This window comes from Mesitornis unicolor, unplaced genomic scaffold, assembly GCF_000695765.1.
Source record: "Mesitornis unicolor isolate BGI_N332 unplaced genomic scaffold, ASM69576v1 scaffold31231, whole genome shotgun sequence".
Lineage (NCBI taxonomy): Eukaryota > Metazoa > Chordata > Aves > Mesitornithiformes > Mesitornithidae > Mesitornis > Mesitornis unicolor.
In genome coordinates, this window is record NW_010163675.1 from 47,515 (window position 1) to 70,474 (window position 22,960).

Below are 22,960 nucleotides of genomic sequence, written 5' to 3' on the forward strand. Positions count from 1 at the left end.
CAAAACCTGCAGATGGGGAGAAAAGCCTGTTCAGGACAGTGCTACGATGCATGAACAAATCAATATTTGAAGGATTTTCCTATATAATAAATTCAGATCCCTCATTTAGGCTTATAAAATTGCAGTTACTTTCTTGAAATCAGAAACGGTTCGTGGGAAACGTGTTATTTCTTAGACATTTTAAAACAGTAATTTCTGTTTATTAGTAGGAAAAAAATAGGAAATGCGTGGCTTTGATCAATACAGGTTTTGAGAGTTTGGTTTCATATTTCCTTACTGAAGTTTCACTGCTGAAGTCTCTTGGCCCAAGATTCCTCTTTAACCTTCCTACTCAAAACCTGTAAGTCTTACAATACTGATTTCTAGAGGCTCTACCCAAAAAGGTATTTTTATTATAACCACTTATCAACAGAGTGACCAGCAATAGTTCTCTTGGCTGCAGAAGATAATGCAGACTAAGTGATTAGCAGTGGTACCTGCATGAGAAATCCTCTTCTTCCTCTTTGTGGTAAATTCTAGTAATCCAACGTACAGATATGAAAAATCAGGTTTTAATTGCATTTGGAAACAATAGTCCAACGGCCAAATAGCATGGAACTAATTAGGAATTTTATAGTGTTCCTAAAACCTAATATTAAGTTATCATCAATATCTAGTTACTAGCAACCAGAACCAATACAGCCTCGTTCCTCCCACCTATGTAGTTGTTTCCTTGATTAAGGATGTCCCAGCTAGAAAACTTAAATCAAATAGATCAGTTCACTAACTATTCATCTCGGTGTCATGCCAGTTACATGAATAAAAATTAGATGACAAAACCCAGCAGAATACGTGATGTAAGTCTTGAAGTAAGCACAGATGTCTGTGAATCATTTCTGAGCTGGCAAACGTCTGCTCAAACCAAAATACACATGAAGTAAGTAAACATTGGAACAGATACTGCAATAGTCTTGAAGGGTAAGCAATCTAATTGATGGACCACTAGTAGAGTTAAACTTGCAAGCTCATTTTCCTTTCTGTAACTGGCGAACTGACCTCTGAATTGCACATCGTATTTCTCTACCATTTTAATGACAGATGAGAGGCACATGTAAGATAACTGAAAAAGCTTACCCGTGTTTAAAATCCCTATTTCTCCCCATTTAGAAAAGCTTCTCTCTCTTCAGTCAGCTTCACAGCACACTGTCAGATTCACACTCCATAGGTAGGTTTTCTGCTAGCTTTATGGTAAAATGAACTTCATTTCCTGCTTACCTCACTGCTGAAGGAATTCTCTTCCAGCTTCTCAGTTTCTGCCTCTGCCAGAGGGTTCTTCAGGGTCTGCAAGAACAGCGCAGCTTTCCTTTTGCGCTCTGCTTGTAGCTGCTTTTCCTTTGATTCTTTGGAGGCCTGTGCGAGCTTCTCTCTTGCTGCAGCTGCTAATCTGTCCTCCAGCTTCTGCTTTGCTAAGAAAGACAATTAAGTACAAAGTGCAGAGTGAGCCAATGCTCGAGGAACTTGGGTTTCCTTGAAGCAAACACACACTCCAACACACACAAACAAACAGCCCCTCCAACCATTCTGAAACCTTTCTAATATGTCCATTCAAAGACACAGCAAGGACATCTCAGCTTGAAATTACAAAATTCTAAGCATCTTAATTCACAGATGTGTCATTTGCCTGATGAAAAGCAGTACCAGCAAAGTAAAAAAAAATTAAGCTTAAAGAAAATGACATGAAAATCCAATCCTGAAAATTCAGGATATTTGTCCTTTTCTATTTAGAAAAGTTATCATAAAAAGTATCACTCCAAATTCAGAAGCTTTTTCTTGTTAAAAAGTGATGCAAACGCTCCATTTTGCTCTTTCCATAGATCTGATCTTTACATTACGTGCTCCAGCCCTACTTACACACACCTTTAAATGGCCACAAAGGGCTGCTCCAGACACTTTCAGACACTGTTTCACCATTGCTACAACCAACAGATACTGTAACCTGATTACACAAAGAGAGTAAGCCAATTTATTTAACTGTGCACTTAACGGATATTGTTCAACCTTTTCCACCTTCTACTTCCACTTTTGTGTGTTGTGCATGTACAAGATACTGGTTTTTTGTTCAATAGCACAGTTTTTCCAAGACACAACTTTTCCCAAACATATTTATTATAATTTGAAATATTTCATATTTGCTTTAATTATGTATTACCATAGCACACTCTGTACAACTGAAGTTTGGAAAGGAACTGCTGCTGCAAGAAAAAAACCAAAACTCAAACCAAAAAACATTTAGAAAATGAAAAATTAAAGTTCCTGTGGCATACTCCTATTTGTAAGGGAAATATTAAGTTTTCAAGCTGGTAAACACTGACAGCATCTTCACTTTATTAAACAACCTCTGCTGTGAAACAGCCCTGGGGAGGAACGGGTGAAATTTGATCCCTTTAAAAGATCATTTCATTCAAATTCACACAGCATACCCTGCTGCCCTCACATACATAAACACAGTAACAGGAAAAACCCATACAAAGACTTAATGGCATTGCATTATGAGTACAAAACATCAACAAGGTGATATTAGTCTATATGGGAGTGCTATACTGAAAAACAGCCTGAAGCATTTCATTGTTCTCTGCAGAAAATGAGAAACGGAGGTATCTTCTTCTGGGCTCTGTTAATGCACTCTGGAAATTAGAAGTTTAGTGTTTTACTCGGAGGCTGTAATGGAAAACCAAAAATAAAATTCAGAAAGATCAGACATTAGGGCAAAGTACTCAACTCCAGTGTTACAAGTTTGATTTTAACTGAGCAACCAATGAAGATTTCATCCTTCACAATAAGCAGGAAACTGGAAAAAGAAAAGAATTCTGATTTCTGTTAACATGATGCAGTGAAGATCCAGATCCTGACAATGCCACACTTGTTTGTATGACAGCGTTGTAGTTTGCCTGCAGGACTCAACCTTTCCCTTTGTTTTCAGTGTAACATGGGATACCTTGTTTAGCTTCCAACTCCTCCTGGGTAAGTTGAGGTTTTTTCTCTTCAGCAGCAGGACAAGGAGTGGGAACAGCCGGAGTATGGTTTGCAGCACTATTAGCATTTTCTTGGCCTTCCTTGCCCTCTTCTTCCTCCTCATCACTGTCATCGTCTAATTTAACACGGTTTTTCTCCAAAGGCAGAAGATCGTTCTCTTTGGCCTTGATTGCAAAGCTTATTGGAGCAAATGATGCTGCGAAAGAACGGTTAAGATTTTACACATCATTAGACTACAGCAGAAAGCACGTGGAACTTCTTGACTTTATCCACTACTTGTGCAGACACCACCACAAAAAAGAAACTTGTATCATCCTTATGTCACAGCAATTAATTTGGAGAAAAGGACACCACAGTATTTTTTATCTCCTTTTTTTAACCAAATGTTGGAAACTTCATTTGCCCTGTAAGGATCTAACTCAAAGTCTTTTTCTAATACTTCAGTAGCAGCAGGGAAAAAGCAAGCTACTCTAAATCTCAAGAATTACATTTCCTGAGATGAGATAAATAATTTCATGTTCTGTCCCAAATAAATTTTAGTTTTATTACTACTTCTTTTCCCAAATGAACAATCTACTCTTCAGGGCTTAGGATGAAACGGTTCTGCGCTCAGCCTCCTATCTGACGCACTACAGCATGATACGGTCCCTTATGTTTCCTTCACACTAACTCGATGGTTTGCACAACAATAGCATTTGCCAGGCTCACAGAACACTATTTAAAGACTTATTTCCATCTATATGAAAACTAATTACTTTGGGGAGTTATCATTTCATTACAGGAGATATAAATGCAAAAAGCTAAGCACTTTTCCCCACATGTCTTAGCTAGCCTTGCTGCAGCAGGACTGGTGGTCAGCTTCCCTTCGAGCAGTGCCTACCACTCCTACGCAGAAGGACAGCAGGACACACTGATGCCAGCACACTCCAGGGAAAAACGCCTGCGAAAACCATGGAATACCACAATAAAAATGAAACTGTGGGTCATTTCAAGCTAGGTTGTATTAATGGAACTTCAAAAAATAACAGGCATAGCTAATATTTAACTATATTTAAGCCTGAACTAATCCTATTGCCTCACAGAGTTGCCCTTGGAACGTTTTTTGAGAAGCATTTTCTTAAAAACAAAACAGAACAAAAACAAAAACACAAACCAGAATTAATCTCTAAACCACTTATCCGAAATGCAACTTCAAAGAACAAAGAATGGAATTTCTCACACACCTCAAGCAAAGCAAACTACTACAACATGGTCTGCTGCAGTATTTGACTGTCTCAGGATGCCCTTTGCATATATATTCCTTAAGATTTCAATTACAGAAATTTAAATACAAGAATTAAATTACATACCAAGGTTTATAAAATATCAGCTTTGCATCTTGTAATTCTGGGGTAAGGAAATAGAAATGAAGTACACAAGAATTCCAAGAGAAGAGAGATTTTCATAGTGACTTTCCAAACTTTTCACATGACAAAACAAATCCTAAAACGGGATTTTACTCCCTCGGAGGCAGAAGAAAAATCTAGCATGGATGTTATGTCTGTCTTGCAGCCAACTGCTGTATTTAGCTTACAAGAAAGTGGAATTTGTACCACATTAGAGGAAATGGAAATAACTTCATAGTAATAGGATTGTCATAAAGTGACTCACTGGTTACATTCCATCTTCTAAATTTGAGCAGATTATTATTATTAAAGCGCAGGCTCCAGTTTGCCATTTATTAATAACATAACAAAAATAAATGATATCATTTTCTGTTCTCTTAATAGGGCATCTTTGAAGACAGGGAAAATTGCTCATTCCCTGGGGACGCTACTCAACCTACCCAGAGAAAAAACTGCAGCGTATGGACAGCCAGACAACACGGCAAAGAGCTCACAGCTTGAGCCCACGGAGGGAAAGAAATTGCAGAGAGCAGCAGGGAGAGAGAAGAATTCCAAGCGTTCACAGGGAGCAGATAAACTTCTCTGCAGTTAAGCAAGCCACTGAAGTGGCAGGGAGGCAGGACCTTGACAGTAAACAAAGCCACTGAAGTGGCAGGAAGGCAGTACCCATCCATGGGAACACAGGCCAAGAGTGGTTTTCCTGTTTAGTTTTCTGTTTGGTTGTTTTTTTCAGTGCCTCTCAGTTCTAATTAAAAGATTTAAGTTTCTAGTTTTTACTGAAAAGAAGGAATTTTAAGATTTTTTTTTTCCTAATAGGCCAGGAAATAATTTCCCAGGTACAAATAATCACTGTTCCAACCTAGGACACTAATGGTGTGTTGGCCAACTCTGTTTAACTGGCTTCCCAAGAGACCTTCCCATTTTGTCCCTCTGCTGCTATGGCTGCAAGAGGAAAACCATTCCACTTCGCCATGAAAAGGATCTTTTTCTCCAGCACGACTAACGCCCAGCATGGGCAGACTGAGCAACTGAGCGATAAGCCCAGGGCACTTCCTCCATACGTGTGGTTTCAAATACGACTACTGCTTTTCTTCAGAAGGAATAACTTCTTTCTTGCACAGAGCTTGTAACTGTCAAGTTTAAAATGACTAAAATAAGATTCTACTGGGGTCACTGATGAAAGTCTTCAACTTTGCATAAAACTCAAATAAAACAATTGATTCTGTCAGACCAGAAATACCTGGCAGTCTGATAAGAAAGAAATACAAAAGCAATCAAATTACTTATTTCAGTCCTTTTTTGATGCTTTCAGTGAAAATAATCTCCACATGCTGATATTCTTTTCCCTACCTTCCCCCTGCCTCCCTCCCCACCTTTTTTCTTCTTAAGTACACACCACCAGATACTTTCACACCCAACACACCACGCTAACGTACCTTTCACCAATTTACCATCACTGACGGTTTTAGGAGGAGGAACATCCTTTTTAGTCCCTGGAGCTCCTTTAGCACTTGGCTCAGTTGCATCTTCAGCTGCGTGTTCATCTGCAAACTGCGTCTCACCTGGTGCATCACCAGCAGTATCTGCTGGAACTTCTTCAGATGAAGATACTCCCTTTTCAAAAGAAATGGGCATGCTTACTGACTGGGTATAGTTCGTGAAAGAATTAATGCAGTGCCTGTGGAGCTGCAATTTTGCCAGCCATTTCAAAAAATCTCATTATCAGCTAATCACATAACAGCTACTTTTACATCAACAAGCACTCCTGACCAAGAGTCTGCTGCTTATAAATAAAGTGTTCCTTCAGGTAAACCCACAGGCTGCAAGAACTACAGACCTACAGTAAGAACGTGTTATTTCACAGCAAAGGAAATGTTCTTCAGCTGCTACACTTCTGTCAACAACTGCTGACTATCCCAAAGTATACATTTTAGGTCCCAATCTCCTGGTTCCAGGGCAAAACCCATTAATCCACAGCGACAGAATGAAAGCTTAGGACATTTTTTCCTGATGTGCAATTGCATTTCCTGTGTGACTGCTCTGGTGATCCTGCTCTGGCAGGGGTTGCACTGGGGGAGCTTTCCAGGTCCCTTCCAGCTCCTGACTTTCTGTGATTCTGTGATACTTTCTTTACAAAATCAAGTTTTATGGGGATCAACACAGGTTAACACATTTGATTTGCTCCAACATTTTGTTGAAGAACATTGGGTATATCAGTACTTTTTGTGACATTAAATCAACACAGTATAGATGTGCTGAGATTTTCAAAAGAGTAAAGAATTACTGGTTCTACTGTTACATGACTGAATCATTCAAGACGACCTCTAAATTCACAGTATAAAATTTTATGAAGGTTATTGTAGAACATTAAAAATATTTACATGGCGAGTCAGGGCATGACATTAAAGAACTTAACATTTAGATAAGACTCTCTCAATAAATAGTGTGGTTGCTTTCCACTGGCTGCTGTTAAGTATACTTAATGTTGAAACATCAGGTATCGAAGAGATGCTTTCATTGCTCCCTGCAGCCATTCCCTGACTAACAGAACTAATTCCTGAAAATCCTCAGAGGGGAAAAATGCAAGGAAATCAAGGACTTCATTCTGTATTTACTGAAGCCAGTAGTACAATTTCTTATTAACTTTAATGGCCAAAAGGAGAACAATCACTTGCTTTAGTTGCCTATATGTACATTACTAAAGCATAAAGATAATATTGAAATCATTATTCTCAAAAATTAAAGAGAATGCCATTATCTACAAAACCATGCAGTAGGAAAATATGCATTGCTACCCATGACCTCAAGGGACTTAAACCAGTTTCTGCCTGCTTCTTAGCTGTACTCATTTGAATGCTTAAAATGAACTCTTTATTCTTACACATTGGTTAGCGTACAATTTTCCCCCCAAATAAACGTTAACAAGTCCTCATTATGTGCACATTATGAATTCAACCCACCAGTCTGCGAATAACAACATCTAGAGTAACAGTCAGCGTTGTGGTACAGGACAATTTTGCATGTAATTTATCAACTGAGTAACATCATTATTTAGCACAGCTTATCTTTAAACAGTGTTTTCAAAACATTTTTCACTATTAGAACAAAATATTAGACACAGGTGTTTCAAACAGCAACTAGTATTGAATTTCTTCATTTTCCACAAAGTGATTTTGAGGAGTTTACCCACAGGCCTACCTTCTTCAGTTTAAGGCTCCCCAATCTAAGCCTTGAGATGACAAATGACATAGGGCCTAAAAAAAAAATAGCTCTTTCCCATGAAAAGTTAACATCAGATAATGTTAATTCTGATACTATTTGCAATTTTTTGTTTCAGTAAAAGAACACTCTAATGAGATTATCTAACAGGAGAACAGTTAAAAACAAGGATGCCAAGTCTGGGTATCACCTTCTAATAACACGGACAAGAAAAAGCAAGGCAAGCAGGAAACCGATGTCAGATTTAGAAGCTCCAACAGTGTTTCATTCAGTCAGTCACAACAGCACTCTTCTTTAACAAAACCTTCCTCAGAAAACAGCATGTCAGAAAAGCAGTTTAGTTACTACGCTACTGTTCTACACAGAACCATGAGGCACACGAGGAGGTACGGCTGTTAAAAAGCTGTACCTAACCTTTGACAACAGAACACTAACCCAAAGCCTACAGAACTCTCAACCTCCACAAAGCACACATTCCCTTGTATGAAAAGCCAAAAGATTTTCAGACTGCCATTCTACATTGCAACCACACTGAGTGGCTGCTTATACTAAAAATCAAGAACTAAATATCACACCACCTCACACATCCTTACTTAAATGCTAGACAAAACCAAAACACGACGAAAAAAGCACTTGCATCCTTTGCTGAGTAATTTCTCCATAATTCAGAGAGTTCAATGTTTAAAACATCTCATGGTAACACAACAGACAAGCAAGTCCTCACTCACACTGCATTTTTAATACAAGTATATACAAACAGACAGGTACCTGACAGTTGTCACTGCTCTCTTTTTGAAGGAAGAACTGTTTTTTAAATTCATAATAAGCATTATACTGGTGCCACGGTTGCAGGAACTCAAATCTGTTAAAAGAAAACTGAGTAAGTGAAAATGCACGTGAACATAGTAAATACCAACAATCCTTTCCCATCTAATTTTGTCTAGCAGATGGAACGATATTTTGACATTTGAAAGCGCTGTAACTTATGCCTAAACTTCCAAACGATGCACATTCAGAGCACGCTTTCTACAGATGTTTTTGTTAGGCTGGTTGTTTAGAGGATTTGGGCAGTAATGCTTTAAGTAGGACCTTTAAGTAGGTCCCTGAATTTCAATTAAAAAAATGATAGTACATCTCGAGACCCTGCACGTCCTGGTAATATATTTAAAGATGAAAACCTCAACTTTTAAAATAGAAGTTTAAAGAACATTTTCTCTTACCTGAGATCGTTCTTGGCACGAACACTGGTTTCAAATTTTATCCCATTCCTAGCAACATACTCAGCTAGCTTATCAATAACAGGTTGGATATCTGGGGGTGGAGGTATAATGGCAACCACTGGAGCAATTGTGCTGAAAAATCAAAAGTACATCATTTTTATAGATGTAACATAAGTATCCTTCAGACTTCTGTCCTAACAAACACCATTGCATACATGTTTGAGATTTGTCTTCATTATATAGTTAAAAATAACCTGATTTTCCATCACACAAAAAGTTCATAGCAGCTGAGTAACAGAAACCACGTACAGCATCAAAGACCAAAGTGGAGGTAACCGAAGCTGCATTAACGCTGGTGAACGTTACCGAGGAATCACCAATAACAGAACTACTACTAAATACTTTGTAAGGAAGTGCAGGAAAGACACCCCTCCACCCAACAAGCAAAGCTGGATGTGGTACCTTGTAGATGTTGTGGTAGAAGTCAACCCACTGCTGCTATCGGTTGTGTCTGGGGGAGGTGGAGGTGTAGTACCAGGGGGTGGAGGTACTGTTGCTACCCCTGTAGTGCTTGATACGGTCACCCCTGCAGGCAACGCACTGTAGTAGGTGGCAACATCTATTCCTGGAGGTGGAGGTGCGAGGCAATAGGTTCCATCAGGTAGCATATAGTAACTATAATACATGGCTGCCACGGTTGCTGTAAAGAGATATGACAATGTTCCAATCAGAAGAAAAACATCCAATTAAAAAAACCCAAACAAACACATTACTGCATCAGTACAAACACACTGGGAATCCAGATTCACACCACACACTAAGAAATGGTAACTAACTTTTTGTGAAAAGGAAAAAAAAAAAAGAAAAACGTTCATATTAACACACTTAGGATGAATAAGAAACACAGATTAAGAGACAGAATCAGAACGTACTGAAGGTCAGTTGGAAGCCAAATAGGTATGAGTAAAGAAGTGAACCAGAGAGGCCTATTTAAAAAATGACCTAATATGAAATCATTCTGCCTAATCTAATTCACCTCTGGCAGTTTAACTCGGTTAGAACTACGTATGCATTAAGAAATAAATGTGCATACATTCAAAACTAACATAGAGAAATTAAACCACTAGCATCACTATATATGTATTAAACCACTATATTACTATATAGAGACACACTCTCTTACTGAAACCTCAAAAAGTAAACAGATTTTGCAATTGAACACCAACACAATGAACCAATTTGAGTAAGTTTTCCACATTAGAAGCTTCTCCAAATCTAAACGTTTCTTGAGTGCAAAGGCTTTATAATTTAAATATATCATTGCTTTTGTTATTCTTTTAAGAAAAAAAAATAAAATGGAATAAAGAATGGGTTCTTGTAGCTATGGAACTTAAAAGTCATTACTCCCTCTCTGATATTGTAATAAGAAAAATAATTTAAAAGATCAATTTTATAAGAAGACTTATTTATTGTAAAACTAATTCCAACTTTAGAACAGAATACTACACTAAAAGCAGGTTTTATCACTTCAGTGGGATCCTTCAATTTCCATGATTTTACCTTTGCAGATTTTTTAGTTTTAGACACTCCAGCAAAACTGTCCAAAGCAGATTTATCATCTGCACTTTGCTTAATGTAGTAAGCTCTTTTTCATGGGAATCTCATGAATTGCTTTATAGGACGGTTTTAGATCCAACAGTAAAGGCATTCATTAGGCTTCATTAGCAGAAACTGATGGAAGTGATCAAAAAACCCATGGAGGGTACCGTGCTAACCCCACTCACAGACTGGACACTTGGCCTCTCACCTGCCCACCCCTTCTACCCCATTGCTCCTTTTCCTAAGCAGCTAAGAATTCAACAGACCCTCAGCACAAGGATGCACCTTCAAGGATTTAAGAGACTGAAACCAAATAAATAGCAGTTATCAATGATCAAGTGTGAAGCTAATGGACTTTCTTCCCACTACAATTCATCAAGACACACCAGCAGCTGTCTAATCACCACGCACTTACAATCAGAAGAATACTCTGCTTGTGATGTCTGCACAGCTGCCCCATCTGTTGACTGTGGCGTGGATGAGTTATTATCTGATTGCGCTTTGCGCACCAGCGCTGCAAGTGGATGATCGGGGTCCACTACCTTCAAAGGCTGAAAACATTGTGAGAATAAAAGAAAAGATTAAAGTTTCAAGTACACATTTAAAGTATGACAGCACCAACCTAATTTGGAAAGCAAATTTATCTAAGATAAAACAGACATCAGTTAAAATGTCCAAACACTGAAGTTACTGTTTTTGTAGCTCTCACACCTGAATCAACTTCTTTTTAAAAAAAAATTGTGGAAAAGAAAACAAAGCAAAAAATACTTCAATGTGAACAGAAATCCACGACCAAATGAAGAAAGCAAGCTGGTATTACTCTTACTCGTTTAAGAGTAAGACAGCACCACTGCCATTCCTCTGAAAGCCTCGAATGTGTACAACCATCTGTCAGTCCCATTATTCCAACACTGATCAAACTCAGAAAATAAAAATAACACATCCAGCAAAATTTACACGTAATGAGCAGTACTAATTCTGCTGAAATATTATTTACTGAAACTATTACTTCATGTCAACATTTTATCTACCAAAATCTGAAAAGAAAACATTCCCTCTCAGCTTATATACAGAAGGCATTAAATATCTTAATCTTTTCAGCTTCAATACAGGTTCCGTGGGATAAATCCTTAAATGATGCCCTCAATACCAGAGGGCATCAAAAATAGAAATATAATTCCTTACAAACGGAAAAACAATAATTTACATACTAGAGAAAAGTTAACTTGAAATTTTACCAAAACAGACTTAAATTACTAAGACACAGCCTGGAAAAAATGATCTTTATTAACAAAAGATCTTAACACATGCATATTAGAATTGTTGTGCAGATGTTTTACAAGGCAGAAAGTAATTTTAACAGAGTCAAGTACCTTCATGAGCTCTTCAAGCCTACTGCACTTTTTAGATGCAAAGAGACTTGGATGCAGGTAATTTCCATCATCATCGTCATCATCATCATCATCTTCCTCAGATTTAACTCTCGAGTCTAAATAAAAGCAATTTCTGAATTTTATTTGGGTTTGCTATGGATTTGTTTTGGGAGAGAAAGATGATAGAGGACAAGTGCACATTCTTAAGAAACCAGTGTTTTCATAAATCTGCTTATTTACAAAAACATAGATACCAGAAGACATTGCTAGCCATCAATAAAATTAAAATTTAAGTGCATAGACCAATTTTCTGTTGGACTGGAGCTATACAAGTGTTTCTAAAAGCTCCACGATGATAGCAGCTCTTATACCTGAAAGTTTCCCCAAACCAACTTTTCTAATAAGAATCTCCTCCAATTTAAGTGAAATTTTGAACTGTCGCACCCATCTCAGTCACACGATATCAGGATTGCTACTGCACCACGCCAAAATGATGCGGCTGCTTTACCAAAAGAGTGGATGTTTCAGCAATTCACATCCTGCAGCCATCCCCTTGACAAGCAACAACTTACGTTTTTTCTCATCCGCTTTATTTTCAGAAGGAGCAGCGTATCGTCCCTCTTTCATAGCTTTCTGAATGAATTTGTAGTAGGGATTGAGGTAGTGATCAAATCGCAAGAAGTCAAACTGGGAGTTGCGTGCTTGCTTAGCTTTTAGCATAATCTCAAACTGTGCTCCCTGCTTGCAGACAAAGTTTGCAGTTCGTTCTATAATCGCATGCATTTTTGCTGTTGGTGGCTGTGGGAGTAAAAGAATAAATATTTTTGTAAGCAGCTTGTAAAGCGTGGTAGAACTCCAGAAGGAAATAGAAAGAGCAGCAGTTCCCTGCCCCTCTTCTCAGCTTTCTCTAGCAACTGAGTTTCATAATCACTTTCAACCAGTGAATGAATATCAGCACTGAAAAAAACCTAAATCTTCCTGGCTGTTCCTTCATTTCCTTTTGCTAAATCCTCTCCTTCTATCAGCACAACTGTTCCTGCCATTGCACACCAAACTGAAGAGGGGAACAAATCCTGCTTGAGTTTGATGCAGCTAAAAAGTTCTTTGAAGCCAGGTACATCCCATAGCCACACGGACACTTCTGCTCACAAGACAGAAGACAGATGTGTTTCTTGACATAGCAATGACAACTTCAAGTGTCAACTACCTCACATCACCTCAAGGTGCTCTGAGCACTCAACATGTAAGGTGTTCTCCTCAACAGCCATTCTTTATTCTGTTATCAAATACAGAATAAATACACTCAACGGTAAAACTGAATGACTTGACTAGAACAACAGCAACAACAACAAAAACAAACTTCTCACAATTTCCAGTCTAAGGTCAAGTATACGCTGTTCTCAGAGCTGCTGTCTAGACAATTTGGTTTGATTTTTTTTTTTAAATAAAAACCAAATATGCCCACATTTGCTTTCTGCTCATTTGAATGTACAAGAGTTCAATACTCGACTGAGAAATTACTTCAGTAAATACACTTTAAATTTCAGAACAAAATCCGAGCAAAGCAACTATCTAAAAACACCAGCAGTTACTTTTTGGAAACAGCATCAAAATACTAAATAAGCAGCTTCTCACTGAGAACTCAATGTTCTCATTCCAGGACTGAAGCATAACTCGTAATTTAAAGGCAATAACATAGAAAAATCTTCCCTGAACTCAGAAGTACGTTCGTAAGCACTTCACTAACAAAATGTATTAGAAAATCGTAAACAAAAGTAGAGGAAGTAACATTAGAACAAATAAAGTTGCACATTAGATTTGTTAAATAGCTCTTATTTCATATAACAATATCTGGTAATGAAGTAGGAAAACACACAAATACCCTGTGTTCACTATTAGTTATTCTAACAGAGTGCTTTGAATCTTTACTGGCCAAGGTTATAAAGTTGAGGAGGCAGCCCAAATACAAATTAATACTTTCATGATCACAGCATAGAAGAAACAATATTATCTGACTTCTCGGGATCTTTTATGAAACTTGAAATAAATTTTAAATCCTCATAGTTACAACTGTATTCAAGCAGGTGAATGTTCAGCACCCTTCAGGAAAAATACATGAGTTGCAATTATGCTTGCAGTTTACTATGTAGCAAATTCTGGTAACATCACATGAAGGAAGCAGTCTATATGCTACTACTTCCAAGTTATTTCAGAATTTGCTAGAAATAAACTGCTTCTTTTCTCCTTGGCTAGTCTTAAACACAGTTTTTATATTAGATCCCTTTGGGCTCTCTTCAGATTGGAACTCAATTAAAAAGAACTCAGAAAAAAGTCTTGAACAAAAGTAATCTCTCGGTTTGGTGGTCCTTTACATCTGGAATGTCAACCCTAATATCTCAGTAAGTATCCACTCCAAGAACAATTCCCTTTTTTCCTGTAATACCACTAAGTGATACTTAGCATGAACACAGCAATAATTCCAGTGTGAAAAAGAAGATTCAAGAGAGCTGACAGAACTCAAAAATTGAAGAAAGAAAAATCTGAAATTAAACAACTATTTTAGAATAATGTAAAACGTGCCACAATAAAGTTAATGGGGAAAAAAAAATCAGCAAAGCAGCATAAACTCCTTGAAAACTGACAGAAATACAGGTTGTGTTGAATGTACACACGTACCAGTTCCACATCAGAAGGAACGTTCAGTCCCGGAGGGGCAACAAAAGGTTCTTCATTTTCTTCTGCGTTTTCTGTCTGAGCTGTTTCTACAAGAAATGACAGAATAAAGTGCTATAGGACAGAACACGTCAAAGTACCCAACTGTTAACAGAAATCTTACTAAAATACAGTATATATAAAAGGAAGTGCAATCAAGGAATTTCTCAGATGAAACTATAACCAGCATTTGCACTGAAGACATTTAAACAATGTTCCTCCCTCTGACATTACTTGTACTTTATTTAAGATTGTATAAATTATGTCTTAATAGAGGTACTAGGAAGAACAAAACCCTATAAACCTCAGCACTGACTACTGTACTGAAGACAAACAAGTGTCAAAGCAAACAGAAAACACTTATTTTCATGATGATTCCTTTTTGTTTTTACAAGAAAACCCATGCAAAATTAAGGGGAACCATTTTCAATGCACTGGATGGATCCTTTCCTAACAGTGATTAAAGTATTCCAGATATCTCGTACCTCTAAAGCTGTTAAGACCGATACATCTGGTCTATCTGAATTCATCTCCCTGTTAATAAACCATTTCAGTTTAAGCAAACAAACCTAAGTACTTTCCTGAAAGCTGTACGGGAATGCAATAGGGAGGCTAAAATCCACTTCCATCATCTCAGAGATAAACAAGTAGTTGCCTTAAGAACTGATGAAAATAAATGTTGCCATTCATCTGTGAGTTCAGTCCAAAGTTAGTATGGCTCCTTTTATATCAAACTTAACAGATTTATTACATGAATTACTCATCTAAAATCATTCATTTATAAAGGCTAATTTGTATTACATTCTGCTATTTGGTTTACTAGAAATGTTCCTCTGAAAATATTCTGCTTTATAATTTTTTATAAAAATTGAAGTGGAAAGCTTACTTTTTAAAGTAACTTTTAGTATTATCTATTCTACTAGCTTTAAGAGAAAAACGTATTCCAGTTTTATCCTAACAAATGAGACAGCACAAACTGCATGAAAACCTGACATGGGACCTATGGGCACAGACAGCAGAACAGCCCAGTCATGCATGAGGTGTCATAGCAATTCCTGTGTACAAGCTCTTGCCCATGCCAGAAAGAGAGTTAACTTTTTGTTGCTGTCTGGCGGGGTTTTCTGTGGGGTTTGTTTGTCTGTTTTTTAAATGAACTCAAACAGTTTAACTCCACAAAAGCATACAAGGAAAGGAGGAAGAAGCAGCAAAGCAAGCAGAAGAGGACTGCTTGTTTTGACAGTAGCTTCAGCTAACACTTGAAGTGTTCACAGAACTACACTCTGAAATTCACATTACCATTATCTGCATCTTCCAATATGGGATTTCACTCTATTATGGTTTATAAAAAAAAAATTAAAGAATTTATAGTTCCATATTATTGGAAACAGTTAGCATATAGCAATCTGTTAAAGGTCTACATAGTTCAGCTGCAGCAAAACACAACATCGATGTTTGTATCTCACTTTTGCCCCCAGTACTTTTCACCCCCCAAAGTACTATGAAGTGTTACTAGAAAACGCTCCTTTGCTATCCATCATTACTAGAAATTTTCTAGAAGATGAGGAGTTTGGTAAAAAAGCTCACAACAGAGATAATGTTGCAATGACCAGCTATAACGATCTCTACTCGTCAGCAGCACTGAGAGTTCTCACATTACACCCCAAGATGTTGTAATAGCCTACCATGACACTTGCAAGCTGCATCAAATATTAATTACCTAAATATTAACTTGCTGAAAGACTGGGTAGTTACATCTCTTTGCCAGTGACTAAGTCATCACATTTTAATATTATTCCTAAAAATATTACTTCATTAAGACAGAAATACATTATTCTAGATATCTCCTCGTTCTGGGAAAGAAAAAGAATGTAGAGCAATCCAGACAACTTGAACTCACGACAGGTCTCTTACCAAACGAAACTGGAAGTTCATTTATTCCTTACACACTTAATCAAAGGTAGAACATTATGGCACATTCTCATGCAGTTTTGCAAAGGCCTCCTACAACATGGACAGTCTATTAGGTTCAGCACCCTTTTTAGTGATCAATAGAGGGGACATTCCCCTTTTTAATCTCTATGAAGTACAGAAAGATGGGTAATCCAAAATACAAGCATGTTCTTCTCTAATATCCCTAATTTTTCAGTAGGCTTATCTCTATATATACACAGAGCCACACAACATGAAAAACATCCCTATGACCAGAAACACTCAAAAACCATAAGAGAACTTCGTAACTATTTGGTTGTGTAATCCACCAAACAGAAATAAAACAAATGAAAGAAACTCCAGAAAAGACAACACAATTCAGCACCAGTACTGAAGGGTACAGGACAAACCCCTGGTAGAATGCAAGCAGCATCGATGCTGCCCTGACACGACCTCCCACACAGCAGCAAAACCCACCAAAACCTCTTCAGCGTCCAAAATGCTCCTGCCTTGTAGCACACACCTTGGTAAACAAAGCACACCTCATACCCACCAAAACATAGACAACGCGATCACTAATTAAACAACTCTAAACTTACTAAGATACAGCTCAGCAAGACTTGAAAGCCTCCTTAAGACTTCATATTAAAAATGCAAAATTATCGTAATCAAAGATGGGAACATGGGAACCTGAGTGTTGCATTTTTTAAGGTCATGGAGAGGGGCACCCTCCGTTGAAGAGAGACTCATTTATAATTATTAGGATGACAAAACCTAAACTTAGAAATATATGTTCTGGCTATTACTATTCTGTTTGTTTTCCTTCTTGACCAAGAACCATAGTGGTAACAGCCAGCCATGTGATGAATTGTATTTCTTTTCAGAATAAGAATCCGTAAGAGAGTAGAATTAAGTTTCCTATCCTGACTACTGTAATACTGCCTGCACCGCAGCAGGAAAACCTTTAAGCACATCAAGACTGAAGTTTGCAAATACTCAGCAGCACATTTCCATAAGGCTTTGGCTGAAATGCTTTGAGGTTTTTTACGTGCATTGTAATGAAACACACGTCTTTCAACCCTCAGCAGTGAGGAACACAAGTCTCTATTAACCCTTACTATCTTTACTCCTTACCTCTTTGCTTTGCAGGCTGGTGCTCCTCCTCCTCAGTGGGTTCTGAAGGGTCATAATAATCACTGCCATAATGGAATCCCACTGCATTATAGGTACCATCCTCTGCCAAAGCTTCACTCAGTCTTTTATATTCCTCCTCTTGAACAAAAATGCAATTACCAATCATTAGAATGTACTTAAAAGCTAATTTCTTAAAAAAAAAAAAAGAAGAAAAGAAAGAGTAATATTTCTTACTTTACTTTTTAAATGAGAAGTTTTCACCTAATCATTTTAACTTGCATTAAAAATTGAATAGAAAAATGCAGCATATATATATATATGTATATATGCTGACCATTTATTTCTTCCTGAAGAGGTAAAGGCTGCGGGTTAAAACATTCTGATGTGGTTACGCATACAAGAGCACAGAATTTCATTCATACAACACTGAAAAAAAAAAAAAAGGCAGAATGTGTTTATTTTGGGGTTTTTAGGTCTGAAATCCCAGTCTGCCCTCAGAATCTGGGCAATTTCTGTGTGGATCTATATTTAAACTATCCTGAGGTCCTCTCACATACGCAAAGACTCCCGCTTTTCGAATCCACTCGGTACTGTCAAGATAACATCAGAAAAAGAGAGTATAAAATTAGGAGTAAATTTAATTTCATAAATACTTATTTAAACATGTGCTAAACTCAGGAAGTTTCCTTGAGCAATACCTTGCCTCGCCTCCTCCTCAAGCAAGTCCGTATGCAAGGCTAAATACCTCTCTTCATCACAGAGGGCTTCTATTCTAGCTTCCTCTTCAGACAACTGATAATCTCTGTTCCACGTGGAGTATTCAGCATCGTATTCAGAAAGGTCATGCAGGTGACCACGTCCATCGTACCTGCAGGACGAAACAGCTGGTCAATGCAAAAAACTTAGGGCTTAGGTTTATGTGACTACTTAAATACTTACCCATTAAAAATGAAAAAAAAATACTTATACGTTAAACATATTTCCTTTTAGAAGTTACGTTTAATTTTGCTAATCATTTGTCACCAACTATCGAAAATTTGTTTAATAGTCTAAATTCCTCTCAGAGAAACTAATAAATTATTACAATTAAAGGCAAAGGTATCCTTTAATAGTTTAAGTGGGATCCATTTCCTTAACAGCTCTTACCGTACGTGCTTCAACCAACCAATCAATGTCACTTGCAAAATACGTTTTTCTGGAAAGTCAAATAGCTTACATTCACACAAACCCGAATACATAAATACCTATCCGTAAGAACCAAACGGTCGAAATTTCCTCGCTTCTTTCTGCTAGTCCCGAACTCTCAGGAGATATCTTCACCATAGAAACTTGCGTCCATTGGAGGTAAAATCATGGCTAGGCTCGGCCCCTAGCCATTTGGCTGAGGAAATAAGTTCTGGGTTATGTGATAGAGAGACACACATACATAGGAACAGTAACATATACATGCAATTTAAGGATGTGCACCGTAAAAACGGCAAAGATCAATGATGTACAGTTCCTTTCTACTACGGAGAAACAATTTCATGTGCAGGAAAAGCTCTGCATTGGGATAACGTTTACGCATCAGTAAGAGAAACTGATCGAAAAGTAAAGTGACAGTGAACTCGACTCCGCTGAGGTGTCTTCCCACACACAACTCTTGACTTGTGCCAACTTGCTAGACCAAAAACAAAGAAAGTAAATATTCTTACAGCAACAAGTTAATGAAACACGTAGGTCTGGTTAACCAAGCTCTGTCCACAGGCAAACTCCAGCCCATGACATCTCACAGCAATGGGCTTTTCTCAAAATTCTGAGAATGAAGACTTCCTGCTGCTGCAGGTAAAAGGAATCTAAGCTTCCAAAGGAGCCTGCAAGAGCAGTAACTGACAGCTACCTTAACTCACAAGCGGATCTTATCGTGATTTTTCGGTATTCTATGTACATACATGCACATACTCAGCCTTTGTTCCCAACAACTTCTGTAACGGCTGGAAATGGGGTTGCTGCTGTGTAGGACCACAGACGTGGCCTCTGTCACAGAAGTGATCTGGACTAGAAGTGTGCATCGTAACACTCATATTCTCACGAAAGAAAGAAACTAAACATAGCTGTACATGTTTATGGTTGGTTTTTTTAATGTCTTCATATTCATTCCAATTTGACGAATTAATTTCAATCATAAAAAAAATTACCAATGGCGTAAACACCAAAATAGTGCAAGGGCTCTTCTTTTTTCTCCAGTCTTATGGAAGGAAATGAAAAGCCCTTCCCTTCCTGATTTTTTTCCAAGCTAATAGTTGCTCAATCAAAACAAGAAATACACTTTATAACACCAAACCAATGACGAAGTTGAGGGAACAAACATCTACAGCATGTCACGCGACCCTTTTCAAACCAAAACCCTTCCATTCTTCCCACTGAGGTTTTCAGGGTCAGCCACAACTCTCAAACTGCACTTTCAGTGCTCCACTCCAGTACACTCCACCTGACCTCCCATTTTCCCCTCTCCCCACCAAAATATCCAGAAAATTAATTCTGAATAAATTTATGTCTAAATCTCACCCTGCACTGCTGAAACAACTTAAGAGATCAGAAGAAAAATCAAAGCAGCTTCTAATACACTCTCTGGCTACAAACCTCTGTCTACTTAAAAGCAACCAAAAATAGCCACCTCTGACATAAAATTTGAGAAGTAAGCACCCTAAACCAAAGCCACTCTGCCCAATACAGTGAATCATGGCACAAGGGAAAGATAATTAGGCCAAGAATTCCTTTTGGGGTACATCAGCAACAGCCTGCAGCCAGATTATGCAAGAGGAATAAGAAAACCCCTCAGATGGACAAATACCTTTCCACTCCCCACACTGCTCCCTTCTCAGAGAACATATACAGTGCCTGAGGAGTGTTCCCAGAAAGCAAAGCTCCCTTGGTTCCCAAGTGAGAAAAGATGCTGTTTGTGGTTTGCATGGAAAAGGCACAGATTACACCCACTCTCCACTCCACCCTGCAAACTCGACCCTAACGAGTGGGGCAGAAAGACCCAGCACACACTGACTGGCGGGAGGAGGGGAACCTCCCAGCGCTGCCAGAGCAGGGAACCCCAAGTTCCCGCTGCCGGGGGCGGCCCTGCAGCGTTACAGAAGCATCACTCGAACCACTGCACCACGGGGAGCTGCCCTGCAGCTCTGCCAGTGAAGATCCCCACGCGTCTGCCAGAGCGAGGCCTTTGTTCATCCCCCGCCCTCACTTGCCCACAGCATAAGGGGGGGAACAGAAAGAGGCTATAACAGGAGATCTCGCAGCAGAGTCTGGGGGTTGTGTTACACCGACCTATCGATCATGATCTTGGGGTCTCCCATCCAAGGAATAAGGTGTCGCCCCTGCTCCTGGTACTGAGCCTTCTCATCATCTCGAAACAGCTTGCAGGCATAGCCGAACACCAGCAGCTCCACACGGCTATTCCCCCCTCCACCTCCTCCTCCACCTCCTCCGGGGGGCCCGGGGACCGCTCCCCCGCCTGACAACAACATTAGGGGCGGCGGGCCTGCTTCTTCTGCAGTCCGTCGAGAACCTCCGACCCCTCCGTACATCACCAGGAGATGCAGCGAGGAGGAGGAAACTCGCAGTAAAAACGACTGTCCGAGAAGCGAGTCCCCCCAGAAGGCCGGGCCCGCACTAAACTGCCCAGCTCCAGAGCACCACAGTCGCCATCACCCGAAACAAAATGGCACCTCTTCCGCTTCCGCTGGCAGGGCAGAGGCGAAGCTGGCTTCCGGCGGGAGGCAGATTCGTGAGTGATTTTGGCAGTGGAAATGCAAAGCAAACACGGCGAGGCGAGGCTCGGCGAGGCTCCGCGTTAGCGGCAGAGAAGCGTGGCGTCTGCCCGCAGCGACCCGCTGCTACGCGGAGACTGATACCACAGGCGTAGCGAAAGTGCGGAACAGGGAGAAGGGGAGGAGCGGCGCGGGCGCTAGGGCGGCCCGGGCCTCTGAGGGGCTGGGTGGCTCCGCTGAGGGGCGGAGCGGCGGAGGGCGGAACTGCTGGGGATTGTTGGGGTCCTGCCGCGCCTCTGGGGCTCTTGGAAGTGTTTGGGCGTTTTAGTGGCCCAGCTCAGCTTAACTGGGTACATGGAGTTTAACAAGAGAACGAGGGAGGTGGTGGAGGCCCCATAGGGGAGAGGGAGCTGCCTGTCCTGGTGTCTGTGGCACTGCTGAGGAGCCCCACAGAGGACTTAGCGTGGGGGCTTGTAATCTAGGCCAGGATTGTCAATACTGGTTGCCTCAGGGTTATTGTTTTTGTCACTCTTCAAGAAGTATGAAGAAATGGTGTTTTGAGTATGTTACAGTGACATTTTGTAAAGAAGCCCGTTGTGCTTTGCAGCTCTTGGTGGGAGTTAATCCACAGCCTTTGTTACAAGAGCTTCTGGATGCCCATGAATGCAGGCAGAGCTGCTGGGGTTTTCCTGTGTGAACAATTCACTGGTGTCACTGGACACAAAGGGACAAAATATGTAAAACTGAGAAAAGCCATGCACAAGCACTGCAAAAGAGATGGGTAGCTTGTGTCAGCATTTAGAAATACCTGCTACCATGTAAGCTGACTGGAGGAGGAATCCAGAAACTTCCTTGGATGCATTTTTGTTCATCTGGAGTCATTACATTGAAAACAATACACGGGTTTCCACAGTATCTCAAAGTGACCAACAGAATCTGAGAAAACTTTATACTGCTGCTTTTAGGTAGTTGTGATGCATCAACAGTTCCACCTCCCATTCCACGTCTTAGAAAAGATGATTAAAATCTACTAAGCATCTCTATTCAATAAATACGTGGAAGCTACCAGTAATTATCTGATCCTTCAAAGCTATCGTTAATAAATCTGCTAATGGTAGATGCTTCCAATATATCTTACTGCTTTATAAAAATAATGACTGAGTTGTTTTAATGAAGAGGGAAGTTCTAAGTGTAACATTTGCCTTTGAGAAACAAAATACAGACCTGAACACCAAGGGGACAGGCAGGAACATGTCTGAATGTTGTGCAACAGCTTTACACTGGCTGGGAAACATTTGGACTAAAGAGCAGAACAGGAGAAAACAATAGAACTGCAAGAAAAAAAACAGGTTTTGATGGGGAGTATGAGAAAGCAATTGAACGTTGCTCTGCAGTCAGGATTTTGTGACTTCCATAAGTCTTCTGGTAATGCAAATGATTCAGCACAAAGATGGTATGGCACAAACTGGCTCTGTGCATTTGAAGTGTCAGTGTAGTAAGATAAATTCAGACCATTTTACTGGGATCTCAGCATTTGAGACACGGACATGAACTGTGCATGAATGAGATACAGGACAGAAATGGAAATCTTATTTACAAAGAATGCAATTACAGAAAGA

The 22,960-nt window shown here is 39.3% G+C and overlaps 1 protein-coding gene across 3 annotated transcripts in view; it reads right to left on the bottom strand.

Annotated features, from left to right (window-relative positions):
- The window catches only part of SFSWAP (splicing factor, suppressor of white-apricot family), a 42,818-nt gene extending 21,547 nt beyond the window's left edge, over positions 1-21,271 (bottom strand). For 2 of the 3 annotated variants that reach the window (XM_010194069.1, XM_010194067.1), the window contains exons 1-13: positions 20,899-21,271; positions 18,282-18,451; positions 17,584-17,721; positions 14,485-14,570; positions 12,377-12,606; positions 11,809-11,917; positions 10,851-10,986; positions 9,299-9,536; positions 8,837-8,968; positions 8,385-8,478; positions 5,834-6,011; positions 2,975-3,208; positions 1,255-1,445 (exon numbers count right to left, since the gene is read on the bottom strand). In XM_010194069.1, the coding sequence (XP_010192371.1) occupies positions 1,255-1,445; positions 2,975-3,208; positions 5,834-6,011; positions 8,385-8,478; positions 8,837-8,968; positions 9,299-9,536; positions 10,851-10,986; positions 11,809-11,917; positions 12,377-12,606; positions 14,485-14,570; positions 17,584-17,721; positions 18,282-18,451; positions 20,899-21,158 (2,196 nt within the window). In that variant the 5' untranslated portion in view covers positions 21,159-21,271. Of the gene's footprint in view, positions 1-1,254; positions 1,446-2,974; positions 3,209-5,833; positions 6,012-8,384; positions 8,479-8,836; positions 8,969-9,298; positions 9,537-10,850; positions 10,987-11,808; positions 11,925-12,376; positions 12,607-14,484; positions 14,571-17,583; positions 17,722-18,281; positions 18,452-20,898 lie in introns of all 3 variants that reach the window. The other variant, XM_010194068.1, reaches the window with a different exon arrangement.
- Between the last annotated feature and the right edge of the window lie 1,689 nt (positions 21,272-22,960).